Source organism: Eurytemora carolleeae, unplaced genomic scaffold (genome assembly GCF_000591075.1).
Source record: "Eurytemora carolleeae unplaced genomic scaffold, Eaff_2.0 scaffold1042, whole genome shotgun sequence".
Classification (NCBI taxonomy): Eukaryota; Metazoa; Arthropoda; class Copepoda; order Calanoida; family Temoridae; genus Eurytemora; species Eurytemora carolleeae.
In genome coordinates, this window is record NW_019397037.1 from 1 (window position 1) to 27,423 (window position 27,423).

Consider the following 27,423-nt stretch of genomic DNA (forward strand, 5'->3'; position numbering starts at 1 on the left):
TTTTTAATGCCTGAGTTGATTTATTGCTGTGTTTGTATGATTTATCACTCAATGCTTTTTCTGTGGGCTTATAAAAGATTATTTAGATTGAAGACTCAGAGAAATAAACGTTCGGAACCTTACTATCATCCTTTTGTTATGGAGAGCGTTGAGAGAAGGAAGTCTTACAATCCTGTCCAGAGAAATACCACTCGGTACTTTTAAAGTTTCATTAGGTCTTTAGGGAAATCGCTAAGTAGCGAAACAACACTGTTGGCAGACATGTGAAATTCAGGCTTTTGCAACTCCAGTGATTAAATAAAAGTGTAATTATAATTTCAAATAGTTTGCGAATATGAAATACAGCAAGCACACTTGCGGCAAGTGTGCAGTGCAGTTAACAGACTCTGTCTTTCTATTCCATAGTTTTATGAGTACCACTGTACTAAATCTCTTGTCCTTTACGTTCATGCGAATGCAAATGTTTTCAGATTGAATTCATTAAGATTGATATTATGTATATTCTTCTGGGTAATTTTATTGCAGTACACAAGTGGAGGTTTAATAACACGTACAATGCTGAAATTTACTATTGTACTTAAAGGGAGTGACCGGCTATGTAAGGTAGTAAATAGGTAAATAGGTCACTCCCTTTAAGCCAGAACTTAATCCTATTTACAATTTTCTGAACATATAGCATTCATAATTTTGTCAAATTTTGAGTATTTTTCTTTAGATATATTTTGATTTAATTTATCAAGGTGTCGGATAAGAACAGGATTTTATCTTTATATTTATAATATTCACTATTATCTAGGTCTGTTCAATCAGAGGGAAGAAAGATGCAAATACATTAACGAAATGTTTTTGTATAAACTAGTGACATGGTTCCCAGAGAAGAAAATGTTCAAGTAAGCTTCCTAAATAACAACAAAAAAATGATTATTATTTAAGGGACCATTGGGGTAATTTCAAGGAACCCTCCTTCACAGATTCATAACTGCACCCTTTTAACCGTTATCTGATCAATAATGTGGAAGATATCGTCTTTTTTTCTAGTTTGAAATGCCCAAGTCATATTTGTAGAAAACCCACAATTAAAGATGATGAATTTTAATGGAGAATAGTGTTGATATCTCACTCATTCTTGATCAAACATATCTTTTAAGGATACCGTTTTATATCGGACACTATAAATGATTTGAATAATGACTACAGTCCTTGGAACTTGAATTATTTTTAGAGGTTTCAAGTCCAACATAGAGAAGGTCGAAGAGAGTTTATTAAAGCATAGAGTTAACGTCTACAAAGAGATGTACGCTGGAAGAGAGATTCCTGTAAACAACAATACGGATGAAAACATGGATGTAGAAGAAGAAGAAGAAGAGGAGGAAGAAGACCCCATTGCTCTGCAGAGAGAGCGTGTTGAGATGGTTCGAATATCTGGGTCTGGGTTAAGTACGGATGAGGCTCCAGTGATAACACGTTTTTTTAATGACCAGGAATATATGTGTATGATAAACCAGTTCCCTGAGAACTGTCCTATAGTGTTTGATCTACTTTACGGAGATATTTCAACCTATTCTATAGACTCCAAGATCAAGTTCCTCTACACAATTCTCTACCAGATGCAGGAGAACAGCAGTGAGAGGTTGGATCAGATGATCAGGAACCTGGAGGAGAAAATGCAGATGAAGGAAGAGCTTGAAGCTGTCAACAGAGCAGAGTGTATTTCCGGGATGAAGGTGGTCGGTATCACCATCACGGGAGCATCCATTAACAATGCAATGCTGAAGATATTAAAACCCGAGATAGTTCTAGTGGAGGAAGCAGCGGAGATATTAGAACCTCAGCTCCTGGTTGCGCTCAGCTACCAAACCAAACATCTGATCATGATCGGAGATCATGAACAGCTCCCACCTCAGGTAAACACTTACGAGCTGAAGATGATGAACTTTGATGTGTCGATGATGCAAAGGCTGGTGGACAATAAGCTCCCCTTCGTCCAGTTACAGATGCAGAACAGGATGAGGCCAGATATAGCGGAGCTCTTACTGGACATTTATCCAACTTTAAAGAGTAATATTTCACGAGTTGGTTCAATAGAACTCCCTAAAATTCTAAAATACTCAACTATATTCTGGGCACATAATAGCCTTGAGGATGGTGAGATTGATAAGAACATTGATCAGATGAAGAATATTGGTCGAAGTAAGACGAATAAAGTTGAAGCGTCAATGGCTGTAGGACTTGCTAGTGTATTGATCACCTACGGACATAGGCCAAGTGATATCACAATTCTAACCATGTATAAAGGACAAGTAAACGAGTTACGTAGTGTCATGAAGAATAATAAGAAACTGACTAGAGATGAAGAAAAGTTACGTAGTGTCATGAAGAATAATAAGAAACTGACTAGAGATGAAGAAACCGTGAATATCTCAACTGTTGATAATTTCCAGGGAGATGAAAACAAGATTGTGATTGTATCTTTAGTCCGGAGTAATCCAGCAGGTGAAGTGGGATTTTTAAATAAACTAAATCGTCGTTGTGTGGCTCAATCTAGAGCAAAATCCTGCGTTGTATTCATCGGAAACCCTGAAACTGTGAGAAGAGCGAGATGTTGGGATATACTTCTCAATAAGGTTCAATTTAACGGACATTCTCTTGAAATATCCTGCCCTAACCATTCCACCAGCTCCACACGGAAACTAACTACAGGGAAAGATGCGGACAGATACGTGGATAATCCGTCCCTGCTCTGCTCCATCCCTTGTGGATTATTATTCTCCTGTGGACAGCATACCTGTAAAGCTACCTGTCAACCTGAGCACGAGCATAACAAGTGCATCACCGAGGTTTCCTTCAGCTTCTCTAGATGCGGTCATGTTGGGACTAAACCTTGTTGGAATGATGTATCTAAAGAGCTCTGTATGACTGTGATTGATTTCAACTTTCCAGACTGTGGACATCCAGAGAAGAGGTAAATGAAAGATAAAAACAATTATCATGCTTTTTTAATAACATTATATTTTTTTCAAATACAAATTATTATTATGTCAAAAGGAAGAAATAAAGTAATGCTTAAATCCAAAAATATTTTAGTTACAATCCTGCCTACCTAGCAAGCATTGATCGATATTGATCCTTTTCAATGACAACTGTTGTTTTGGAGTATATATTACCATTTAACCCTATTACAAGAAAAAACTGAAAATTTAATCATCATTTCTCTTAATTAATTGTTTTAGAGCTTGTCATATTGGCTTGGAGGGAGAAAGAGTAATGAAATGCAATATTAGCTGTATACAAAGAATGGACTGTGGCAAGCACAAGTGCAGTAAAACGTGCGGAGAGCATCACACCCATGCCAATTGTCGTGCACAGGTTGATGTTGAGATGCCTTGCAAACATTTGATGAAGAAATCATGCTTCCAAGACATGCTGGAGCTCACATGCACTCAGAAGGTTCTCAAGACATTCCCGGAGTGCAAGCATTCGAAGAAGCTTGAATGCTTTAAGAGGATCGAAGATTTGAAATGCATGGAAGAAGTTAAAGTCACCCGGCAAGGTTGCGGACACAAAACTGTTAAACCTTGCTGTGAGGATCTCTCCTCAACTCCTTGTGAAAAGGAGTGCAAGAAGCGTCTCTCTTGCAAGCATGCTTGTTTAAGGAAATGCGGAGAAGACTGTTCAGACTGTAAAACCTGCGTCGAAAACCAGAGAAAAGAAATTGAGAGAAAAATCGATGAGATAGAGAATGAAATGCGCCGAAGAAAGGACAGCGAAAGGGCATTCAGTTTGGAGGTCAAGGATCAATCTGAGTTTGATACTGTTAAAGGACAAGTGATAAACTACATTGTACCAGACCATCATTGGTTTCCCATTATAACTAAGATCGAGCGGGTAACAAACCCCAAACTTGAACTAGCGTTCTTTAAGGCTAAACTAGAACTACATGATCCACACCGACCTGAAGATCGTAAGTTTCACGGTACCGGAGATGATGGAGTGGAGAACATTTGTTTTGGAGACGGTTTCAGGCTTCCAGAAGCAAGCAGCAACAATATGTTTGGTCAAGGTGTTTATTTCTCCAGTATTTCTTCCAAATCTGCACGGGAACGTTACTTCTTCTGTGCAAGGTTCTTCTTGGAAAATCCTTGAAAGCTACCCGAGCCATGAATGAGCTGACGCCAGCTAAGATGAAGAAGGATGGATATGACTCCCTTTATGCCCCAGCAGGTGAACTTGTTAAGAATGACGAGTTTGTTGTTTACAATCCTCACCAAGCAATCCCAGCTTATATAATACACTTTGTGAAAGGGAATATCTCCAATATACAAACTAAGCTGCCTATGCCAGGGTTTAAGAAGACCACTAAGTATCCTAAGAGAACCATGGATATGAACAATCCTTACGATATCCACTACTCCCTGGCAGAGGGTATATTCTACCGATTACAGACCGGAAAGCAGATGAAGGTTGATAAGATTGATATCATAGAGAATCCTGTTCTAGAGGCCAAGTTCAGTGCTAAGCAAGCAGAGTTTAAGAGTAAAGGAATTCCATCTGATCCTAGTTTTGGATTTCACGGCACTGCTGAAGCAAATATTAATCCCATACTGAAGAACAACTTTAACCTAAGTAAAATTCAGCGTGCTGTCTATGGTTTCGGAATTTACTTCTCTGAACAGCCTGAAGTTAGTAAAGACTATAACCAGGGTAACAATTCATTTATCCTTTGCAAACTTCTTACTGGGAAGTCTGGAACTAATTGCAAGGTAATTCAATATTTTAACATTATTTATTTTCTTTAGGTGTCAGTTACGAATAATTTCTATGATTCAGGAGGTAAAGTTAGGAGCAGATGCCCAATGTTGGGCAATAGTGATCGGCCAAACTAAAGGAGTGAACGATCCTTCTAGCATGGATCAGATCCTACCATCCTATGTGATCCACTACCAGTAGAGTGGAGTATACGATCCTTCCAGCATGGATCATATCCTACCATCCTACGTGATCCACTACCAGTATAGTGGAGTATACAATCCCTCTAGCATGGATCAGATTCTACCATCCTACGTGATCCACCACCAGTAGAGTGGAGGATACGATCCCTCTAGCATGGATCAGATCCTACCATCCTACGTGATCCACTACCAGTAGAGTGGAGTATACGATCCCTCTAGAATGGATCAGATCCTACCATCCTACGTGATCCACTACCAGTAGAGTGGAGTATACAATCCCTCTAGCATTGATCAGATCCTACCATCCTACCAATAAAGATTTTAACTTAAAAACCTTGAAAATTTTTCAAAAAAATGTATTTTTTCTGTATCGTAATCAAGCTATATGCGCAATCAAGCTATATGCGTAATCAAGCTATATGCGCAATCAAGCTATATGCGCAATCAAGCTATATGCGCAATCAAGCTATATGCGCAATCAAGCTATATGCGCATTAGTTCTGGACTTTTTATTAAAATCGTAACTCAAGTTATCATTTAACAATAACATATATTGTCCAGCAAAGTTACCTTCAGGGGAAAGTAATATTTTTTTTACTTTTACACATTTATGATTTAAGTAAATATATATGTTAATAAAACTATGTATGCAAAACCTCAGAAAAATAACAATGTCCATATTTGCATGATTGAAGTTTTGCAATTTTGTAATTTTGTAATTTTGTAGTTTTGTAATTTTGTAATTTTGTAATTTTGTAATTTTGTACTTTTGTACTTTTGTACTTTTGATCGCAAGAATCTTGATTTACAGTACAATGTTTAGATTTATTTTTAAAAGCTTTAAACTTTTCTCAATATTTGAAATCTATTTTTGGTGAAAAGATTTTGAGAAAATCGATTACAGAGGTAGGAAGACGGAGATTTTTTCTTCAAACCCATTGAGTTAAACATCTAAACCATGGAGTTAATCATCTAAACCATGGAGTTAAACATCTAAACCATGGAGTTAATCATCTAAACCATGGAGNGATTTATAGTTATAACGGAAAATCATCGTTTGTAAAGTGGAAGGCATAGAGTCTATGTGAAATGATCATTGGTCAATTATGAAACCAGCCTATTTCATAATTTGGTTTTCTTTTAACAATAATTTTCGATTTTCTATAAAATGATATTCCAGGGCCCAAAAGGTTACATACAGGGTGTCCCACGAAACATGACACTAGCAAGACGAATTGAAAGTCGTCTTTCAACTTTTAAGTTATTGGTGACGTTCAGTCTTCAACTTTCTTTTTACATGCATGATTCCTGAAACAATAACCCCAAAAATCGCCTAGTCCTGTCGTTTCCAAAATGTGGTCTGCATTTTTTGTGCATTCAATATTACCGGAGATATTAAGAATTTCGTTCAGATTTAATTTTTATAAAATAAAACCAAAACTGTCCAAATCTGAAGGAAATTCATCATATCTCCGGAAATATTGAAAGCACAAAAAATGCAGACCACAATTTGGAAATGCCAAGACAAGGGGTATTTTGTGATTATTAATTCTAGAATTTTCCTCCTAAAAAAAGTTTTCGAAAAAATGCCGCAAATCATTTCAAAGTTCTAAGACGACCTTCAAAATCATCTAGATATTGTCATGTTTCGTAGGACACCCTGTAGCATAAATATGTGAAGTACACCTGCAGTATGGAAACAGTACAACAAAATGGCCGTTTCACACTTTTCTAGTAAATTCCCCTCTAATATATATTCTCTTCTCTATCTTTATAATCCAAACCTTGGAATTCATCCCCAGAACTTTGGATTTCATTAGTTAAACCTTAGAGATTATCCAGTAAGTCATAGTTACTGATTTAAATTATGGAGTTCATCCCTGAACCACTCTAGTTTATCATCTAACCCATGGAGTTTAAATTTCAGCCTTGAAGTTGATTTGTAAACATATATATATATTTGTTTGTTTCTTGGACAGTTTTCTCTTTATTTTATTTTACCCTATATTTGTACACCTTTATTTATTCTGAATTTGTTTATTGTTTCCGGTTTACAACATGACTATTTTGATTAATAATTAATAATGTGTTCTCCATTTTACAGATATATATTAGCCATCTGATAATGTTGTAGTATTGCAACTAAATGTATTATGGCGAAAATGACAGTTGTTTAAAACCTAGAGTGATAAGTTGGGTTAGAGAGAGTATAATCATGAAATCATTATCCATGGATTTGTCATTTAAACCTTAACCATGGATTACACATGTGATCCAGTACTTTTTATGAAATTTTCAAACGCAAAATATTATTTACAAAGAAATTATATAAACAAACATCAATTGTGGTCATCATGGCTGAAAGAGAAGAACACTTCTTGTTTGTTCCGCGCGAACATAGTGAGTTAGGGTCAACATTATTTCAAAACTGTTAAGAAAGTTTCTTGTAATCTAAAATAGAATTAACACCGTATTTTGGTATAGAATTAACACCGTATTTTGGATAGAATTAACACCGTATTTTGGTATAGAGTTAACACCGTATTTTGGTTTAGAATTAACACCGTATTTTGGTTTAGAATTAACACTTTACTTTGGATAGAATTAAGACTGTATTTTGGTTTAGAATTAACATCGTATTTTGGTTTAGAATTAACACCGTACTTTGGATAGAATTAACACTGTATTTTGGTGCAGAATTAACACCCTATTTTGGTGCAGAATTGACACCGTATTTTTCTTTAGAATTAACACCATATTTTGGTTTAGAATTAACACCGTATTTTGGTTTAGAATTAACACCGTATTTTGGTACAGAATTAACACCGTAATTTGGTTTAGAAGTAACACCGTATTTTGGTATAGAATTAACACCATATTTTGGTTTAGAATTAACGCCGTAATTTGGTACAGAATTAACACCGTATTTTAGTATAGAATTAACGCCATATTTTGGTTAAGAATTAACATCGTATTTTGGTTTAGAATTATCACCGTATTTTGGTTTAGAATTAACACCGTTTTTTGGTTTAGAATAACACCGTATTTTGGTTTAGAATTAACACCGTATTTTGGTTTAGAATTAACACCATATTTTGGTTAAGAATTAACATCGTATTTTGGTTTAGAATTATCACCGTATTTTGGTTTAGAATTAACACCGTATTTTGGTTTAGAATTAACACCATATTTTGGTTTAGAATTAACACCATATTTTGGTTTAGAATTAACACCATATTTTGGTTTAGAATTAAAACCATATTTTAGTTTAGAATTAACACCGTATTTTGGTTTAGAATTAACACCGTATTTTGGTTTAGAATTAACACCGTATTTTGTTTTAGAATTAACACCATATTTTGGTTTAGAATTAACACCTTATTTTGGTTTAGAATTAACACCATATTTTAGTTTAGAATAAAATTTGTACGCCACTTTTCTCCATGTTTAGTCCCAGTTCAACCCTCAGATTTATCTCTTTGTTTTCATTTGCCCATTGGCTTTAGCTACTTCCTCTTGGTTGGGTAAACTTCTAAAATTCGATAAATTAAAAATGCATCATTTGATGATTTTATTTTTATTTTGTAAATATACAGTTAGAACCAGAGAAATATGGAATTGGAAGACGACTTTTAGATTCAAATTATGACTTTAAATAACCCAAAAACATAAGACACAGTGATTGTGAAATTTTAGCATGTCCATTTCCCTTTAAAAGGGATTTAATAAATTAGTGTAAAACTATTTTCTTTGTAACAACATCAATTGCGCTTAACTTTGATGTCGTCTTCCTATTCCACAGTTTTCTGATTATGAATGTAATCTTTACAATTCAACTCTTCGCCCATCTAGATATATTTTTAAATTTGTATGTATATATTTTTTTTGAAGGAACTTTGCTCTGGGTAACTTAAAGCCATCCCCCCTGCACTTTTTTTCTGTATAGGCCCTTCCTGGAATTAAAGTCCTGTGTTTTGGATTCATGAGACTTTTTTGTTGTTACATTTGAAGACACTACAGCTGGTTAAAGCCCATTCATGTGATCAATTATTACTAGTTTTCCTGACAAAAATACTACGATATCTAAAAGCATGGATATAACCATTATTTTTAACTACCAATTTGTGGAATTAATATTTGTAAAAATTTCGGAAAATAAAAAGAATCTAGAATTGTGGCCATTTTCGGGAAGTAGTATTGTCTAACACCAAAATTCATTCAAAAGTTCTTAAAATTCCAAAAAATATTCTAAACTCACTCTCTGAAGCTGTAAGTTTTATGAAAAATCCTAAAATCACATACTAAAAAAGTCCTGTGGAAAAAAGTCCTTTTATATAAAAAGTCTCTGGAAATAAAGTCCTACCAATTCAAGAATTTATGTTCTAGGAATTTTTTTCTGGCTCCAGTATGATTTAAAAAAAAAAGTCCAATAACAAGTGAAAATGCATGAATCACAATGGAAAAAATTCCTAGTTGTAAACATCCTTACAATGATCGTAGGATTTCAGGGGCTTGTTATTAAAACACCCCTAGCAATATATATTCAATATGCAGATAAACGGATAATAAATATATTTGTTACATATGTATATATTTATCACACATTTAGTTAGCATTTGTTTTTGTATTTTATTTCAGAATATGAAACTGCCCAGTATATGATGTACATAGTACATTTGTACGCGGAATTATATACACAACCTTTTTTAGGACTTTTTTTCTGCAGACAATTAAATCACTGAGTTCAAATTTCCCGAGACTTAGGACTTTTTTAGGTTTTACTTTTCCTCGGATTTATTTTCTTCCAGACTTTTATTCCTGTAATTGTTTTCCTGAGACTTAATTGACAGCCCTCCATACCATAGAGAATAGAATATATGTTAGAGTGGAATTATAAGAATCTCTCGGTATGAATTTTTTCAGTCCCTTTCAGCCTGAAAGGGAGTTCAAAGTGTACAAATCATGTAAATGTTCACAAAGTATATGCAGTAGAGTACATTAATACAGTATGTACCCTAGACTATTCATTTCAATTTCGAGTTTTTTAAAGCTGTTAAATAAACTTTGAAATGAATTAGGTGAATAAAAAACATTATTTGATTTATAGTTATAACGGAAAATCATCGTTTGTAAAGTGGAAGGCATAGAGTCTATGTGAAATGAGCATTGGTCAATTATGAAACCAGCCTATTTCATAATTTGGTTTTCTTTTAACAATAATTTTAGATTTTATATAAAATGATATTCCAGGGCCCAAAAGGTTATATAGCATAAATATGTGAAGTACACCTGCAGTATAGAGACAGTACAACAAAATGGCCGTTTTACACTTTTTCTAGTAAATTCCCCTCTAATATATATTCTATTGTCTATGCCTCCATACTGTTTTAGGAAAAAAAGTCTCAGGAATCTAAAACGCAGGACTTTTTTTCCAGTGACATTTTTTCCAAGGATTAAAGAAAATTGGGACTTTTTTTCCATTCTACATCGGGGACATTTTCACCGATGTCTACATTCTACATCGGTGGGAAAGAATTCGATTTAGTATATACTACATGAAACCGACATCGAAGTGTTTAGATGTGGGAGATCATATCTTCGCTGTAGTATGTACAAAAGATCACTTCAAGGTTGGATTCACAATGGGGCTCCTTGGTTGGATTCAAATCAGGCTCCTTGGTTGGATTCTCATCAGGCTCCTTGGTTGGATTCACATCAGGCTCCATGGTTGGATTAATAATGGGGCTGCTTGGTTGGATTCACATCAGGCTCCTTGGTTGGATTCACATCAGGCTCCTTGGTTGGATTCACATCAGGCTTCTTGGTTGGATTCACATCAGTCTCCTTTGTTGAATTTACATCAAGCTACTTAGTTGGATTTACATCAAGCTCCAAGGTTGGATTAACAACAGGCTCCAAGGTTGGATTAACAACAGGCTCCTTGGTTGGATTAATATCACATGGGATAGATTTACATAGGTGTTTCATGTTGAAGAATTTGAGAGTAACTGAAGCTCATGAGTGTACTGCTGCTGCACGGGTTGATCAAAAATTAATGGTTCAAATGTTTGATTTAGTTACTTTGATCTCCTCTTTAATATATACGACAGCAAAAACATGGATTATATACTACAGCGGTATATTGAACAATTCACCGTCGCACCTACGACAAAGGAACTACAGCGGGGATATATGGAGTATTATACTATGGAGGTGCATAATTACTCCGCCCTCGCACCTACGACAGAGATATTTTAGAAATATGAAGTATATACTATGGAGGTATGCAATAACTCTGCCCTCGCACCTTCCACGGAGTATTTACGGCGGAGATATATGGAGTATATACTATGGTGGTATGTTATTACTTTGCCATCGCACCTACGACAGAGGAGATATATCAGAAATATGGAGTATATACTATGGAGGTACAAAATTACTCCGCCCTCGCACCTTCAACAGAGTATAGTATCTACGGTGGAGATATATGGAGTATATACTATGGTGGTACATAATTACTTAGCCATCGCACCTACGAAAGAGGAGATATAGTGGAAATCTGGAGTATATAATATGGCAGTGTAGTAATTTCTTCACCACAGCACTTATGATGGAGGGGACATGGAGTACATACTATGGAGGTATAGAAACCTGTGCTATTGCACATACGACATGGTGGAGACCAAAACACGGCGGAGATCGAATGTCAGCTGGGAGCTCTATGCAATATAGAAATATAAATAGATGTAGTTTTAACCCGAATATAAACTAGTGTAAACAACCCACTCAGCTCCCTCCCTCCCCCCATCACCTCCCTCCCATCGTGTCTTAACTAAAGATGACCGTCTACATGATACCTCTGTTTATATAAACAACAGGTTGATCAAATCAGTTTACCATTCAATATCATATTATCACACAATTACCATCAAACCAAATCATCAAGTTTTCCTACTAAGAAGATTCTAGGATTCACTCTGTTGGCTCAGTTGCGGTAGCTTTTGCTTTTTACTGTTGCACCGTTTCCGATTGATGTTCAAGATCAATCCATCCATCACTTTTATTTACCTGGATATTCTGGCTGTTACCAAGAAAATCACAAGTCACCCATCCAGGAGTATTGGACCTGCATGCAGTGGAGGAAGAAAGAGCACGAAGAACAGAAGGCTCAGATGAATTCTGAAGGAAGTCATACTATCAGTTATTCAATATATCTGTATAGCTGTCTTGATGATTGTTTTTATCATAAAGCCAATTCTTCCTGTTCATGTCAGTTCATATGTTACACAAACCATTTACGCTTGTTACCGAAACACCATTAAAGCTACCATGGATCTCCCTTCACGGATAAAGCCAAGGAGAGTCAAAAGGTGTATCGTCGATGATTCAATTCCTCCTGTTCATATCAGATCATTGTTTCCACCAACCATTTATGCTTGTGACCAGAACACCATAAAAGCTAACATGGATCTCCCTTCACCGATAAAACCAAGAAGAGACAAAAGGTGTATAATCGTTGATGATACAATAGATCTAATAACACCAGTCAAATCCAAGACCTTAGCCCTAATAGATGCTAAGTATCTAATGCGACTACAGCGTACAAGACGTCAGCTGTTCAGTAGTACTGTAAATAATACAAATAATTACTATTAATCTCCATATTTAACCGATATTTAATCTATATCTAATCTATATCTAACCTATATCCATTATTTCTATTTATAGCCATGTTTTTAACACATTTTAACTAATAAACTCTATGTATGAATATTTAATCTTGTATTTATTCTTCGGTTAAACAAATTGAAGTTTGTTTAGGATTTTAATAATTACAATAGAGAAGTTAGAGTATAATGCTATTTATTGCAATTTATAGTGTTGGGTATAAAGTTTTGTTCCTTATAAACACTTAAAAAAGACTCCACAAAATTTTAAGAAGATTTGCCAATTCCAAAACAGTTGAATATCTTACACTATATATAAAATTTAGAAAAAAGCTATCATTCATTTGATTCGTTTTTAAGTTCGTTCATGCAAATATCTTCTTCCAGATTCAAAAACTTATATATAGAAGCGTTTGTTTAGAATTAAACAGTTTAAGGCATTTATAGTTGTACTTTCGTGCAAAGCAAAGTAGTTACTAGTTAGCTATCTAGCTGTTTAACAGAAGTAGTTTCTAGTTAGCTATCTAGCTATTAAACATTTATATTAGTTGCTAGTTAGCATATCTAGCTATTAAACATAAGTAGTTACTTGATAGCTATCCAGCTTTTGTACCGAAAAGAAATAGGCATTAAAAGTGAGTGTTTTTAGTGCTCATAACAGAAAATTACTCTTATAGTATGTAAAATATTTCTACCTTAGAGCTGCACTTAATATTGTTTAAGATTAAAATATTAAATGCAAAAGGTTTAGGGTGTTTTTTCATGTGACTTATTAAGTTACAAGGTACCCCAAAGGATGCGATTTCAAGATTGTTGAGTTTTAATCTGTTCTTAACTCCTATTCTTTGTGGTTAATCCTGTAGGTTTAAATATAGCGATGGGCAATTGCTAGATTCGTTTTACAGAAACTTCAATACTTTTGAAATTTTAAAAGATTTACAGGTTCAACGGTTTGAAATTGTTTTTTGTAGAAGTTTACTATTATCAAACATGCAAATTTGTTAACCTAGGTGAAAACATAAGGCAAAATCGAACTAAAAACTATCGTTTTAAAAACCCAAAAACTATTGTTTTAGACTTATGCTTTCTTCAAGGGTAACAAATTTGCATGTTTGGTAAACTTCTACAGAATAAAGTTAAATGTTGGAACCTTCTCATATTGTCGTAATACCTTTTAAAAGTCTAAAACATTAAAAGTTCCTGTAAAATGAATCTGGATATTGCCCATCCCTATTAAAATTTAAAAAATAAATAATTTATATGTAAACTACTAAACATGAGGGTTAAAAGTAAAGTTTGCAAAGTTGTATAAAGATATAAGATCTAATGTTTCAGAATAAAGAAAGCCTGTCAACTTTGTTATGCCTTTTTGTAATTATTTTTTTTGTAAAAAAATTAATATTGAATATATTTAATTCAATTTTACAGGGATTTTTGTCTATAAAAGCTTTTAATACTTTTTTGGGTTTTATCACCAAAAAATCTTTTTTTAATTTGAATTTTATTAAGTGTTTTTAAAATTTGGTTTATCATCTGTTCATTAAAAAAAACTAAAAATTTTTCAAATACTAATTACTAAATGATTAAATGATTAAAGAAAATCGTGTTTAATAGTTTTCAAAGAATTTAAAATCCGAGTTTTTATGACACTCATATCTTCGAAGAAGCTTGACAACAGCCTTAATGGCTTTGCTCTATATATACATACATTTATATATTTAAATGTTAGGTATAGCTGGCGAAACGGCTGAACCAGATGAGCTGTTTTTATTTGGGAAACTCATGGGTATCTGTGGAATAACATCGGCTAAAAAAATTAGAAATATTGATTTTTAAAATTTGATTTTTTTTAATTTAAAATTTTGTTCACTGGCAACGCCAGGTACTTCAGCTAGCTGAAATAAAAACTAAAAATTACTTCTGGGATTAAGATGAGAAATATTAGAAATCAAGCAGACGCCAGGTTTGCCATCTGAAAATTTTAAACAAAAACAATATTTAGAGTTAAAATGTTCCAAGCCGACATTTTGTTTCAACTTTTGAGTTGAACCTTGAAAGGATTTAAAAAATTTTAAAATCCACAAGCACACGTTAAAAAAACAAGAAAAAGAACAAAAGACAATTTTGATTAATATATTAGACATTTTTAAAATCATAATTTTAAACTTTGCAGTTAAAATGTTAAGTGATTCTGAAATCAATATATTTATATTGAAACTAGGCTTTTAGGGCGCTTCATGCTTTTCACCAATCTTATGTACATTTCAGGCTTTTTAAAAGTTAATAGTTTTATACAGTGGTAGGCGATTATATCAATACGATAGATACGACTTTGGATTTTCATTTGGAATTATAATGAGCTGTTAAAGAGCATAGATAGATTCACGTAAAGATAGAAGCCAAGAGGAGATGTCAATTAAAAAAATCTTCTCTTTGATTACTTGTAAACTTGTAATTCAACAAAATCAAGTTAGCAGTCAAAACTTAAATAAAAAAGATGTCTTCATTGTATTGATATAATCACTTACCACTGTAGTTGATTGAAACCCAACTTAATAAGTGAAATAGACCAGGGTTGCACTGCTGTGTTTTATGTGCATTAGAATATTTGAATTTATATCAATCTTGTTCCTTTTCCAAAGTGTTATGGGTCTTACTGAATATTTAAAGTTAAAGTTAAAGTTTACAATTCAGTGAATTGTCAGAGTTGGCTTTAGTTGATGACTGAAATCATCAACTGCAGGCCCCATTTGCATAAAGGACGTGTATAATTCATAAACCTTTCCTGCGGTCACGTGATGTCCCACAAAAAATTTAGGCCCAATCGGTTCAGCCGTTTTTACGTTTATTGGATACAAACAGACAGACAAACAGACAAGCCAAATTTATATATAGAATACCAAAATCAAGATTGCAGATTTTCAAATATTTTAAGTATTTCCATAAACGTTCTCTGAGGTCATTTGAGGTCCCACACAAAATTTGGGCCCTATCGCAAATTGTTTATATGTATAAATAATATTAAAATATTTTAAAATGTAATTAAGATTAATATTGATTTCATAAAGATGCATAATAGTTATTTTTTATTCATAATTCTATATTATAATAGCTTAAGGCCTGAATTTCGAATTTGTGTGTCATACTCGGGTACCCGGGGATATCCTCAACAATTCAGCACATTTGGTTCAACTCTTGAACTCTTCAACAAATGGTACAAATGTATTTCCGGAGTCCAAGATCAGATTGAGATTAGACTAGGTTTCCTACACTTGTTATCTTGGAAAAGCCAATATACAATCAACTGTTTCCCGAGCCAGTGTTCGTATAAAATTGTTTACCAACTTGTTTCTTATCTTTATTGCCGTCTTATCAAAGTAACAAATTCTGTAAATATAGTTCAGATCATGTTAGCTAGATGTCAGTACAATTCAGTTTGTGTTATTTTAGTTTAAACACAAATATACAATGTTTAAGTCACTTATTAAAACTTCCTATCAAATTTGTGATTCATTTTCAACTAAGGACAAAGCTAGTGGTTAAAGATCTAACAAAAAGTTTGAACTCATTTTGTTTGGATTAAAATTAAAATAGACATCCTTCATGTTCTCTTTGAATTTAATTAATAGGGATTTACACTCTATTCCTCAAGTATGCTTTTATTTTTGTCACAGATGACAGCTTTATGATATATTACCTGAAGTGCCCAGTGTGGGCAATGCCGTGAAAATTTTAAAGGTCGAATTTTGAAGGAAAAAAAAATTATTTAGGCCTTTGTTACCGTAGGGGCACTCTCAATGATTTCCTCAAAAAATGTCAGCCCATTCAGTATTTCGTTAGGGTATTAAGCATTTATCCTGGAATTCAAAAATGACCACATTGGTTTGTAGAGCTATAGCTCTAGTTTCTATCTGATCGAATTTTATAGTTTTCTCTTTTTAGAGACAAGAGATGTATCTGAGACAAAGAGACAATCTAAGAAGAGAGAATGATCTTTAATATTTTCTCCCTATTATCAATATGAAATTTTAGTATATTTAGAGGGGAAGTCTTTTCTCGAGTACATTTTAATCTGCAACAAAATAAAATCAAAATATTCCCCTCCATCATAATCTTATTTAACAGCAAAGTCATTTTTATCCAACTCAGTCAGCCCTAGGAGGAAGACGACTTTCTCTTCTTAACTAATATTCCCCCATAGTGTTAATATGATGATATTCCCCTCGTTAAAATTCGTATAAAAGGAGCGCTTTTGACAGTATATGTTCAGTTCAGTCCAGGGCTTGATCACATTTAGTTATCCTTGATAGATAAGAAAGAATTCAAATGATAGGTAAGAAAATCAATTAATATTCTAACACATATACTTCTCAAAAGCTCTCTTTACAAACCTTGAAAACTCTTTAAACAATTTAATCAATAATCATTGTCTAATAAAATATAAATATCTTAAATAACTTGTAATTTGTCAGTAATAGTTCTGTTTAGTAAATAAAATATTTAAATTCCGACAAATCTGAAGTCCTTGAAGACGTACAAGAAGTAGCCGGATTCGTTATTAGCACAGTTTCACTGATTGGAGCTACAGGTTTAATTTCAGGGCTATTTGTATTGATCTCTCCCTTCGTCGCCGTTAAATTCGTTAGTAAGCAGATAATTAGAGTCCTTCTCAAGATCACTTCATCCAATAATCGAAGAACCTAAATAGCGTAGATCTATTTTAATTTGTAGTGGAACTGTTAAGAAAAGAGTAGTTCACTACAGGTTATTGAGATTAGTGACCTAAGTTAATAAATTAAAAAATAAACTTACGTCTGTATGCAAAGGAATTGAATTCTGCTCACAGACTATTCTGTATCTTAGCAACCTGATGGTGTTGACTATCAGATGTCTCGAGAAATTAAAATAATACCTATATCAAAATTAGTCCAAAATTTATTTATGTAAGATTTGGTATAAGTATTGAACAGATCATATTCAGCAAATACATAACCAATCTAAATACGACAATATCCCAGAGGAGGCTGAATAACTCAGGTTTGCTCTTATTACAATTTGAATTTAATAATTTTTCATTTTTAATAGATATAATTGATAATTTAACATCCGTATCCTGTGACCAGAACTCCCGCCAATGGCAGTGCAGTATCATTGTCATGTGTTTCCGTTTGTTAAAATTTCAAATTAACCCCCTGTAATTTTTAATTTACAGTACCTTTAAAATATCAAATATACCCCCTGTAATTTTTCATTTACAGTACCTTTGAAATATCAAATATTCCCCCTGTAATTTTTCATTTACAGTACCTTTAAAATATCAAATATACCCCCTGTAATTTTTCATTTACAGTATCTTTAAAATATCAAATAATTACAGCATCAGGCATCAGGATATAGAGATTAGAAAAATACAGAAATAATTAAATTTTAAAATTCAACCAAAAAGTTTTAAATGTTTTCATAAAAAAGGTATGAAAAGATGGTTAAAAGTTAAACTGCTGTTAAAATCTTTTGGATAACTTTCAGACCCCAATACATTGAATGCTAATTATTATCCTCACGTCGGCTGCTTCTTTTTCAGTAGTGGCAACGCAGTCATTCTTGACTCTCAAGCCGCTAAATAATGCTCTTGTTATGCCGACTAAGCTTCAAGAAGTGTCGGAAATTGTAGCTCAGCTAGATGAAGGGCAGCTAGTGGCTGAAGAACTTAAGGGTATAGCACTTATGACCCCAGCAGCTGAGCTTAAGAATCTGGAGGCTGCTCTCGATGTAAGTGGCACTTGTGTCACTCCAGCTAGGTTAGTTGAATTTGTTGATATCAATCATATAAAAGATACCCTAAATCTAAATTAACTAATCCTTTTTCATTACCCATCCTAGACTATCATTTCTTAGGAATGCTGACTTGAAAAGGAAACGGGCCAAGGTTATCTCCAAGAAAAAGCCTACTGTTGTCAGTTTAGAGTGCAGACCCTCTTTAGGACAGGTAGCTTTTTTATTGCACTGAATGGAGTTAAATTCTTAATGACATTATAGTCATTGTAACATCACTTTAATGTGGACACTCTCTGTTCAGCAGCCTTTAGTCAGATTATTGGCCATTTTTGGCGAATCTTAATTTTTAGACTAACCTATGGTAAACTTCTGTTGATTTTGCTAAGTAACATTATTTGGAGAAATTCTATGCTAATTATACTTGGTTTGATTTGCGGCATTAAAAATGTGATTTAAAATTAAATTTTTTAGGGAGGGGGGNCACTATGGACTTTTACTTTTGCATTTGGTTCTTACCAGTAGCAAACGAGGGGGGGCCCAATTAAATCTAGCAAAAGAATAGTCTTAAATTTATAAATGGTGCCTTGATTGATTGATCAGCTGCATCCTCTCCGCTGACTCGCGGACAAGCTGTAATTATTCTCAACCCGCTGGTCATCTCTCCTGTGTGGTTTGTCCCCGGGCAACTATAAATCTACCTTCCTCCACCTACTGAGCTTGACATCCTTAGTCTGGGATTGATCAATTAAAGGTGAGGAGCAAAGCTCACAGACTTTGAGCGTTTGAATTCGGTCTAATGAATTTTATTTAGACCTCCTACAACCTTGGCTAGGTTGTTTCATTGTTCTCCGGTATCCCCGATAGAATGACTGTAGACTTCCGGCACCTCGGATGGAATGATCTACTCTGTATCCCTGATCTAGGCTCCTTTAGATCAAATACAGGTACTAATCTCAATTACACTTCTTGTGATCTCTGTAAGAAAGTTAAAACTTGAGAAGGATTTTTGAAGACACAGAAAAATCTCAACTCGATTCTATTAAGCTAGTGTTTAGTTTTTGTACCCGAGACTGTGCTGCATTTTTGAACTCTATAGGCTACAAACCTCCGGACAAATCAAAATGTAAGTGAATTTTTCTATATGTATAATTAAAATGTTTATAATAACCTGGAGAAAGTTTTAATTTAAAGGCTAAATTTCTGTTTTATTATAAAATTAATTAACCATGGACTGATTTATTGTGTTTTCAGTTTACGGTTGAATCTTGTACCTACTACCTACCCTGAAATATATACATAAGATTTAATCAGTGCAAATTGAGCCGAAGAGATAGAGTTCATGCTTGCTCTTATGTTTGAAGTTATTACCTGGTTCCTAAAGGTAAAATTTGAGCACAGTCTTAACCTTAACTTTATAGGTTTCATATTTTAAAGTCATAATTCTTGACTAACCTTGGCTTAGTTAAAAGAAATACATCCTTTTTTCTATATACTTCAATCTTTTGCACTGTAAAGCCATACAGCCTGTAAAAATGTTTTAAGCTAGGCCTAAGCGCCATTTCTTTCGACCAATAGCAGACCAAAATTTGACGTACAATTCTTTTTTAGCCAATACTAACATGAAACCATGTATAGTGAGGCTAAATTTTATATTTGCATAGTATTATATATATATGTTTTGCACAAACCTGCAACCCTTTGTGATTCAGTATAAATACCATGTATGAATTATGTATTGCCACTCAATTCTCCACCATTGTGAAAACTACGCTGACAGTTAAAAGTAAGTTTTTTTCATAATTCTTTATTTATAGAGTCTGTAGACAATAAGTTTCTGGCTTTGAGTGTGTATTAAAAAGAATGTTAAATTATTGTAAATCAAATCTCTAGAAACAATTCCTGAAGATTTTAGAGTAAAAAAATAGGAGTTTACTTTTAATAATACTCTTCGCATTGTCTTAACATTGCGTAGCTATAATCAGAAAATCTTGTGCAATAGGTTGAATATATGCATAGGCACGAATAAATACTCTTAACATTTTTACTTAAACATTCAGATTTTCATCACTCTAAAAGTTAGAAACTTTTTGATTATATAAAATATATTAAAGCTTCATTTCTAGACAAAAATCAATTAATGAACTTTATAGCTAGATGTGTCAATCCTCTTTACAGAATAATTGTAGGGCAGATCAGTAATAGTAACCTTCAACAGTGGGTGATGCAGAAAACAAGCTTAAACCAGACTTAAACCTTGTTTTTTCAGTCTAAATTAGCCAGATCTAGTTTAAGCTGTTTTGTTTGCCACTTATCTAGACTGAATGCAACTTAAAATAGCTTTTTTGTTTAATAAAATTTCATAAAAAATGCATATAACAAAAATGTATGGATATGCATAGATATGCAAAAATGCAAGTCAATTATTTACATTTTTGAATAGGTAACTGCAGATCTAATGTTGGAATTTGATAACATAAATAATCCAGATTTAATACAGGTTTACAGGTTGACACTTACTGTCCCTAAAGATACTATTAACTATTAACTATTACTATTAACTATGTGTGAAGAGGTAGATGTGGGTTTAAATTTATGAAGGTATCCTTTCAAATATAACAATACATTGCCCCTGTTTACGAATTTCCTGTAAGAACAGCATTTAAAGGTTAAACCCATGGATTTGCACTGTTTTAAACAGATAATCAAAGGAAAGCCAGCAGTTTACCCCTGATGACTACATCATTTACCAAGGTAGATGAACAACCAAGTCAGTAAGTATGCTTATGCCAGGTCCAGGAGTAGTCACCATTTTATTTCGTTCTATGTGTTTGACTAAATATGTTTCTCTCCGGTTGCCTTGGATCCCTAGCCTTTCCGGCATGCAGTCTACATTTTGTAAACTAAGAGAGACCAAGAGAGCACTGCTTACTATGCTGGGTTGAAATAGAATGAAAAAGACTTTATAATAATTAATGCTCTGACCTACGAGTCTGAACCTAGTTGAATCTGGGAGACAGATTTGATCTTGCTAGAGGGATACGAGAATCAATTGGAAACCGGTCTTGTGCCATCTGACTCGCCTATGCTGGCAGACTACGCCACCCCTTGAAAGTGGCATTCAGCATCCTTTCCGGCAGCTGAATGCCACTGCCACTTTACTCGCGTAAATTAGAAACAATTACAGCTCACAAAAGAGTGGACAGAATGAATTCCTTTACTATATTATTTCTTAGTCCCGACCCTATTAGAAGATTTTAAAGGAGTTAGGGCGAGGTCGAATAGGGGCGGGCATATCCAGAGAGGAATTGGAAGAAGGGAGGCATGTGTATAGAGAGAATCTAGGGAAGAGGGGGGAGTGACATGTGTATTCAGAGTAGGGAAGAAGGGTGGGGGCATGTGTACAGAGAGAAGAGGGGCATGTATTATTAGATATTAGTAGAAAGGGGGAGATGGGGGTGGGCTTGAAATTTAGTGAGGAAAGGGGTCTAGAAAGGATTAATAAATTGAAACATTCAATATTTACAATATAAAAAATAATGAGAAATAACATTCAAATAACAAGTCATGGTATTTCTAAATCAAAAATAATTCAATTCAACAATTTAAACTAATCAGTTATTTGACAAGTGTCAATAATAAGTTTACTAGATTTTTTTACATATATAAGTCATTACAGAATCCAGACAAGCAAGAGATTTCTTCAATCATTACAGCTAGCTTTGAAGTTAGCTAAGATTCCATTCCATATCGGAGGTCTTCAAATACTCAAGAATGGATCCAGCTCTGGGTTTGTCATAGCTCAACAATCTAAATTTGATCCAAGCTCCAATCATGGCGGGATCAAATTGGTAATATGATATCCACACCATGACGTTGTCTGGTAGGGAGGCCACCTCTTTAACACTAATCTGCAGGGCCTTGGCCATGGCTCGGTTTATGGCATCACTGTCATCATCCTCGAGCTGGTGATATGGAAACGCCTCAACACGGAAACGGATCAAAAATACGCGGAAACCCCTCAAAAACCGGTTTTTTTGAGGCATATCCGCGATTTCTTCAAATTTTATTTTAAAGTTTTTGAAAAAAGCGGAAACGGATCAAAAATATGAGGAAATTGATCAAAAAAAAAGAGGAAACCATTCAACTCTAAATATTGGGAAACGGATACAAAATATTCAGAAATCCCTCAACAATTCTGAACTTTGAGGGATTTCCTTGAATTTCTAAAAAAAACGGAAATGCCTTAAAAATAATTTTTGATCCGTTTCCGTGTTGAGTCGTTTCCGTGTTAAGGCGTTTCCATGTCACCCCTCGAGCTGAACTCCTGAGTCCATGGCACCTGTGGCCATCACACACATGGCCGCTAATCGCACATCATTTCTAGACATGCTGTTAGAAACAAAGCAGGAGTTACACACCCTCGCGTTCCCTAACATCACCCCCATTGTGTGTAAGTAATCATGCAATGCAGTATGGTTGCTAATTTATAAGTCACTCTAGGTGACCAGCTTCATTGATTTACAATACGGGAATGAACTTCCTGGGCTTCCGATAGCAGCTTTAATTCCATGCATTTTAAGGATTGAGTCAGCTACTGCTGGGTTCTGAAGCCACTTAATGGGCCTGGAATAGCTCCGAGATATAACAGTAATCGTGGTACCCGCCCATGTCTTTCCACTGACCCAAGTAATAATTTTGCGGAACATCCGTGGAAATTCCCAGGAAATTCCGAGTAAACTCACGTAACTATATCCAAGGAATTTCTTGTAACCAATTCTAGGGAATTTCTTGTTGCCAATTTTTAGTAAAACCAGAGAAAATTTGTAGCGAAAAGGTCTTCAGAACCAATTTCTGGGAATTTCCTGGGAACTATTCCCAAGATTTTCTCAAGAGTTCCCCAGGAATATCTTGAAATATTTTCTAACAAAAGTAGTGAATAACAACTATAATGCCCCTCCAACTTTTTAGAAGTATAACCATCTTCTTAAGTCAGAATAGTTGTTTTTGATCTTATTGAAGTTGTCAGGTATTTTGTTTATTCAGAATTGTCAAGAAAAAATAAAAAAAATGTTTTAAAATTTTTAAATATTTTTTTAAAAGATGGTTCTGAAGTAAATTATCATTTTTGATCAATAAGGATGCAAAGAAAAAAGATTTAGTTTGAGCAGTCAATGAAAGAAGAGAACCTCAGAGACACCTATTGGTGAAAAACGGAACTTGAAAATTCTGTGATGAAGTCCTGAGAATTTCTCAGGAATTTCCGGAGAAATATTCCTGAGAAATTCTTAGGAATTTCTTGAGAAAAATTCCTGAGAAATTCTCAGGAATTTCTCGAAACTTATTCTCTTATCTAATTCCCCTTAAAATCGGTAAATTTGGTGACCAAGTTCTAAGAATTTCTCAGGAATTTCCGGAGAATTTTTTAGGAATTTCTTGGTGTGAAATTCCGAAGAAATTCCCATTTTATTAAATTAAAATAAATTAAAATTTTTATTAAAATTAAAATTAAAATTAAATTGAGAAATTCCTCGGAAATTCCTTAAAGAAAGTCACCACGGTTGGAGAATCTGGGGAAATTCCTCACTTTTGTTACTTGGGGAGTGGTTACAGTCCCGAACCGCAGTGCTTGATCATCTGTTTCACTCAGGAATAATTACCAGTCATTAGCGGCTAGCAGATCCTCATACTTTGATACATCCATCCCCCCCATCCAAGCTATGATATTCCAGTTTGATTTCTATGGGTATCATTGTCTGATAGAGTATAGAATACAGGTCATCCTGGAGTAGACATTTGTATAGTCTAATGTTGTCTGTGTCCCAATGACCACCCAGCTGGAAAACTTCTTTCAATCGGAATTCCGAATTCAGACTTGAGGAATTCTGACATAGGAATGAGATCGCTCCGATTTTCCATTCCGATCTGTTCCGATTGTACATTAAGCAGAGATCGATAGCGTAAACAGGGCAGATGAACCGATCGGTTCAACCAATCGGAAGCGATCGGAAGACTGGCATCGGTAGGAAATGTTCAATCTCATGCCTGTTATAGTTTAAAAACCTCCACTGACGAAACTGTAACTCTCTTCAAAAAGATCAAATCGGTGTTAAAAAAAGACAATTTTTCCTTGCCATTTTTTTTTAAAACCACCAGCATCAGATGAAATAGGGTTTAAAAAAGATTGAAATGGTGTATAAAAAGAAACTTTCTCTAAACGGTATTTTTAAAACCACCACTAACATATTTTTAAAATTTTAAATCGGTGGATAAAAAATGTGCTTTTTTGCACCCTTCGACCAAAAATCCAATAAAATCCTAAAAAACTTTTTTTTACACTTATTTGAATCACAGGTTGTACTTTACATTTGTACTTACATATAATAATTTACAAAAATAACAATGTACATTTTAATTTTTAATTCTAGTTGACAAGAACAGATCTAATAATTAAGATTTCTTGATAAATTCAGGGTTTGAAAATTAATGCAAAGAATAATAATGTACCAGATTTGTACTTTACATTTGTACATACATTTGTACTTTCAAATTATAATTTACAAAAATAACAATGTACATTTTAATTTTCAAATCTAGTTGACAAGAACAGATCTAATAATTAATATTTCTTGATAAATTCAAGGTTTGAATATTAATGCAAAGAATAATACTGTACATTTCAATTTTTAATCTTGTTGACAAGAACTATAGATAAATCAGGGTTTGATAAATTTAGATAAAGATAGATTCAGGGTTTGAATTAAACATTAAATTAAATTAACAAAAAAGTTAATTTAAAAAATGCATGAATTAGACTGAAAAACGTAAATCAGCATCAATTGGTAAAGCAATTAAAAATGCAACAAAATTCCCCCTGACCTCCAATCATTTTTCAAGAAAATGTACACTTAGTACACAAAGAAATAAAAAGTTGTATAATTGAATTCCATCTATTAGATCAGTTGGACAATACTTGAAGGGAAGCGAAAAATGAACGGGGATATAGGCTTAATGCGATAAAAAGCACTTTTGATCACTACTAATTGTACTTCTATCTGTTGCGGCTTTAAGGAGATAATTGTAAAAAACAACTAAAACCGAAGAACGTAGAGTCCATACAAATTCAGAAAGATGCAACATTCAACTCGGATCGTAAACAAATCAATTTAATTCCTAACAAATCATTCAGATATTACAAACAATATTCATCGATTATTTTCGACGCATTCGTAAATAGTTGATGTTTCACAATATTTTGTATTTTTCATGATCTGAGAGTTACTTTTGAATACATTTATTCCTGTTACGAGGATTTTCGGATTTTTGATAATGAAGAAGACATTTTCATATTTTCCAGGAATATTTGAAAATCCAGCGCCAGCAAAAATTATTTTTATAAAACTAAATCAAAAATATTATGAGATATTAACTATACACAAATGCATCGAAAAATAATCGATGACTACCGTTTGTAATATCTGAATGATTTATTTGGAATTAAATTGATTTGTTTACGATCCGAGTTGAATGTTGCATCTTTCTGAATTTGTATGGACGCTGCGTTCTTCGGTATTAGTCGTTTCTAACAATTTTCTCCTTATAGACGCAACAGATGGAAGTATGATTAGTAGCATTTTATCGCATTAAGCCTATTTCGCATTTCATTTTTCGCGAACACTCCCTTTAACTATATTAGACTTTATGATCTATATTCGGCTATGTTGGACTATATTGGACTATATTTTAATTTAAAGGTTTAAAAATATTTTTTTTTTTAATGGATTATTTCAAGAAATTCTAGAATTCCCGACAAACCAAATTTCGTTTCTAGAACGTTACAGAAACGTTATGTAAGGTAGCGTTATGTTATGGCTTCGTTTTCCTGATACGTAAATGCTACGTAAAACGAACCACTTTTTACGTTACTGAAACGTTTTCCAGTAACGTTTCCCAGAAACATTTTAAGATCATAAAAAATTCGAACTATTAACGTATTAGTTACGTAAAACATTAATAAAAAACCTTTCAAATTTTGTTTAAAAATGTTCAAATGCAAAAAAAATCTGAAGAAAAAAATCTTATATATGTATATATACTTAGTACCTCCCTTAATATTCTATATAGAACACTAAATATATCTTGCTAATATAGAGAACATTAAATCCTTATCCTAAATCTGTAGAGAACAGTATATACTTATCATGTCTTTGTTTTTCATATTTAAGAGAACACATACATACAGTGTAATGTTATGTACTGTAGAAAAGAATAAGATTAAAAATATACAGTAAATAAAAAATCATTGAAAATACTACACTATTAAATAACATCCAGTATCATGGATAACTAGCATTTTATATTAAAGGAATTGAGTCTTTGCCACAAACTCTAATTTTCTAATCACTATATCATTGGAACCAAATGTTGTAGACCTTATATATTTCCAACTATCAATTCTTTTAAATCAAATAATCTGAGTTTGAAATATCAAAGGTTTACAAGATCGGGTTCAAAAATAAACAGCAAATATAAAAAATCACAAAATACTAATACTAAACATTCAAAACTAAACAAACAGATTAAAGTCTGAACTAAACAAACTGATTAAAGTCTGAACTAAACAAACTGATTAAAGTCTGAACTAAACAAAATTGACAAATACAATTGTTCATTAACATACAATTTGGATTGGTATCCAGAAACGTTTCAAATACGGTTCTAAAACGTTATGTAATGTTACGTTTCATGTAACGTTACAGAATCGATACAGAAACGAAACAGAAAACGAAATTTCGTAAGATACGTAACATGGTTTCTCGGGTTGTCAGTTTTCAAGCGATTTTACTTTTCAAAGTAGATGGAATAGAATTTAATTAAGAAACCTTATGTTTCTATAACACACTCGTACATGTATTTCTTGAGAAAAAATCTTAACCCATTCAAGCACTTGTTTAGGAGGTTTATTTAAATTCATAATAGATTGAGGGAGAAAAAACAATACTGCATATAAAAATAGAGTTATGTAGTAAATCAAA

At 33.4% G+C, this 27,423-nt stretch overlaps 2 protein-coding genes across 2 annotated transcripts; both read left to right on the forward strand.

The window, feature by feature from the left end:
• The first annotated feature begins 778 nt into the window (after positions 1–778).
• On the forward strand, positions 779–5,638 carry LOC111711326 (NFX1-type zinc finger-containing protein 1). The gene is made up of 4 exons (XM_023485658.1): positions 779–890; positions 1,223–2,962; positions 3,231–4,760; positions 4,828–5,638. The coding sequence occupies exons 1-3, from the start codon at positions 841–843 to the stop codon at positions 4,141–4,143; spliced, it is 2,703 nt and encodes a 900-aa protein (XP_023341426.1). The 5' UTR covers positions 779–840; the 3' UTR covers positions 4,144–4,760; positions 4,828–5,638.
• A 12,573-nt stretch (positions 5,639–18,211) lies between these two features.
• On the forward strand, positions 18,212–19,653 carry LOC111711319 (uncharacterized). Its single transcript, XM_023485651.1, has 4 exons — positions 18,212–18,414; positions 18,512–18,602; positions 19,224–19,335; positions 19,643–19,653. The coding sequence occupies exons 1-4, from the start codon at positions 18,251–18,253 to the stop codon at positions 19,651–19,653; spliced, it is 378 nt and encodes a 125-aa protein (XP_023341419.1). The 5' UTR covers positions 18,212–18,250.
• The last annotated feature ends 7,770 nt before the right edge of the window (positions 19,654–27,423 follow it).

What these genes read in the sequence shown, in the direction of transcription:
- LOC111711319 (XM_023485651.1), top strand. Translation starts at nt 18,251, where the DNA reads ATGCCGACTAAGCTTCAAGAAGTGTCGGAAATTGTAGCTCAGCTAGAT. An exon ending in ACTTGTGTCACTCCAGCTAG is followed by an intron (nt 18,415 to 18,511) that starts GTTAGTTGAATT and finishes ATCATTTCTTAG; the next exon opens with GAATGCTGACTTGAAAAGGA. An exon ending in GCAGACCCTCTTTAGGACAG is followed by an intron (nt 18,603 to 19,223) that starts GTAGCTTTTTTA and finishes AACCTTGGCTAG; the next exon opens with GTTGTTTCATTGTTCTCCGG.
- LOC111711326 (XM_023485658.1), top strand. Translation starts at nt 841, where the DNA reads ATGTTTTTGTATAAACTAGTGACATGGTTCCCAGAGAAGAAAATGTTC. An exon ending in CCAGAGAAGAAAATGTTCAA is followed by an intron (nt 891 to 1,222) that starts GTAAGCTTCCTA and finishes AATTATTTTTAG; the next exon opens with AGGTTTCAAGTCCAACATAG. An exon ending in TGTGGACATCCAGAGAAGAG is followed by an intron (nt 2,963 to 3,230) that starts GTAAATGAAAGA and finishes TAATTGTTTTAG; the next exon opens with AGCTTGTCATATTGGCTTGG.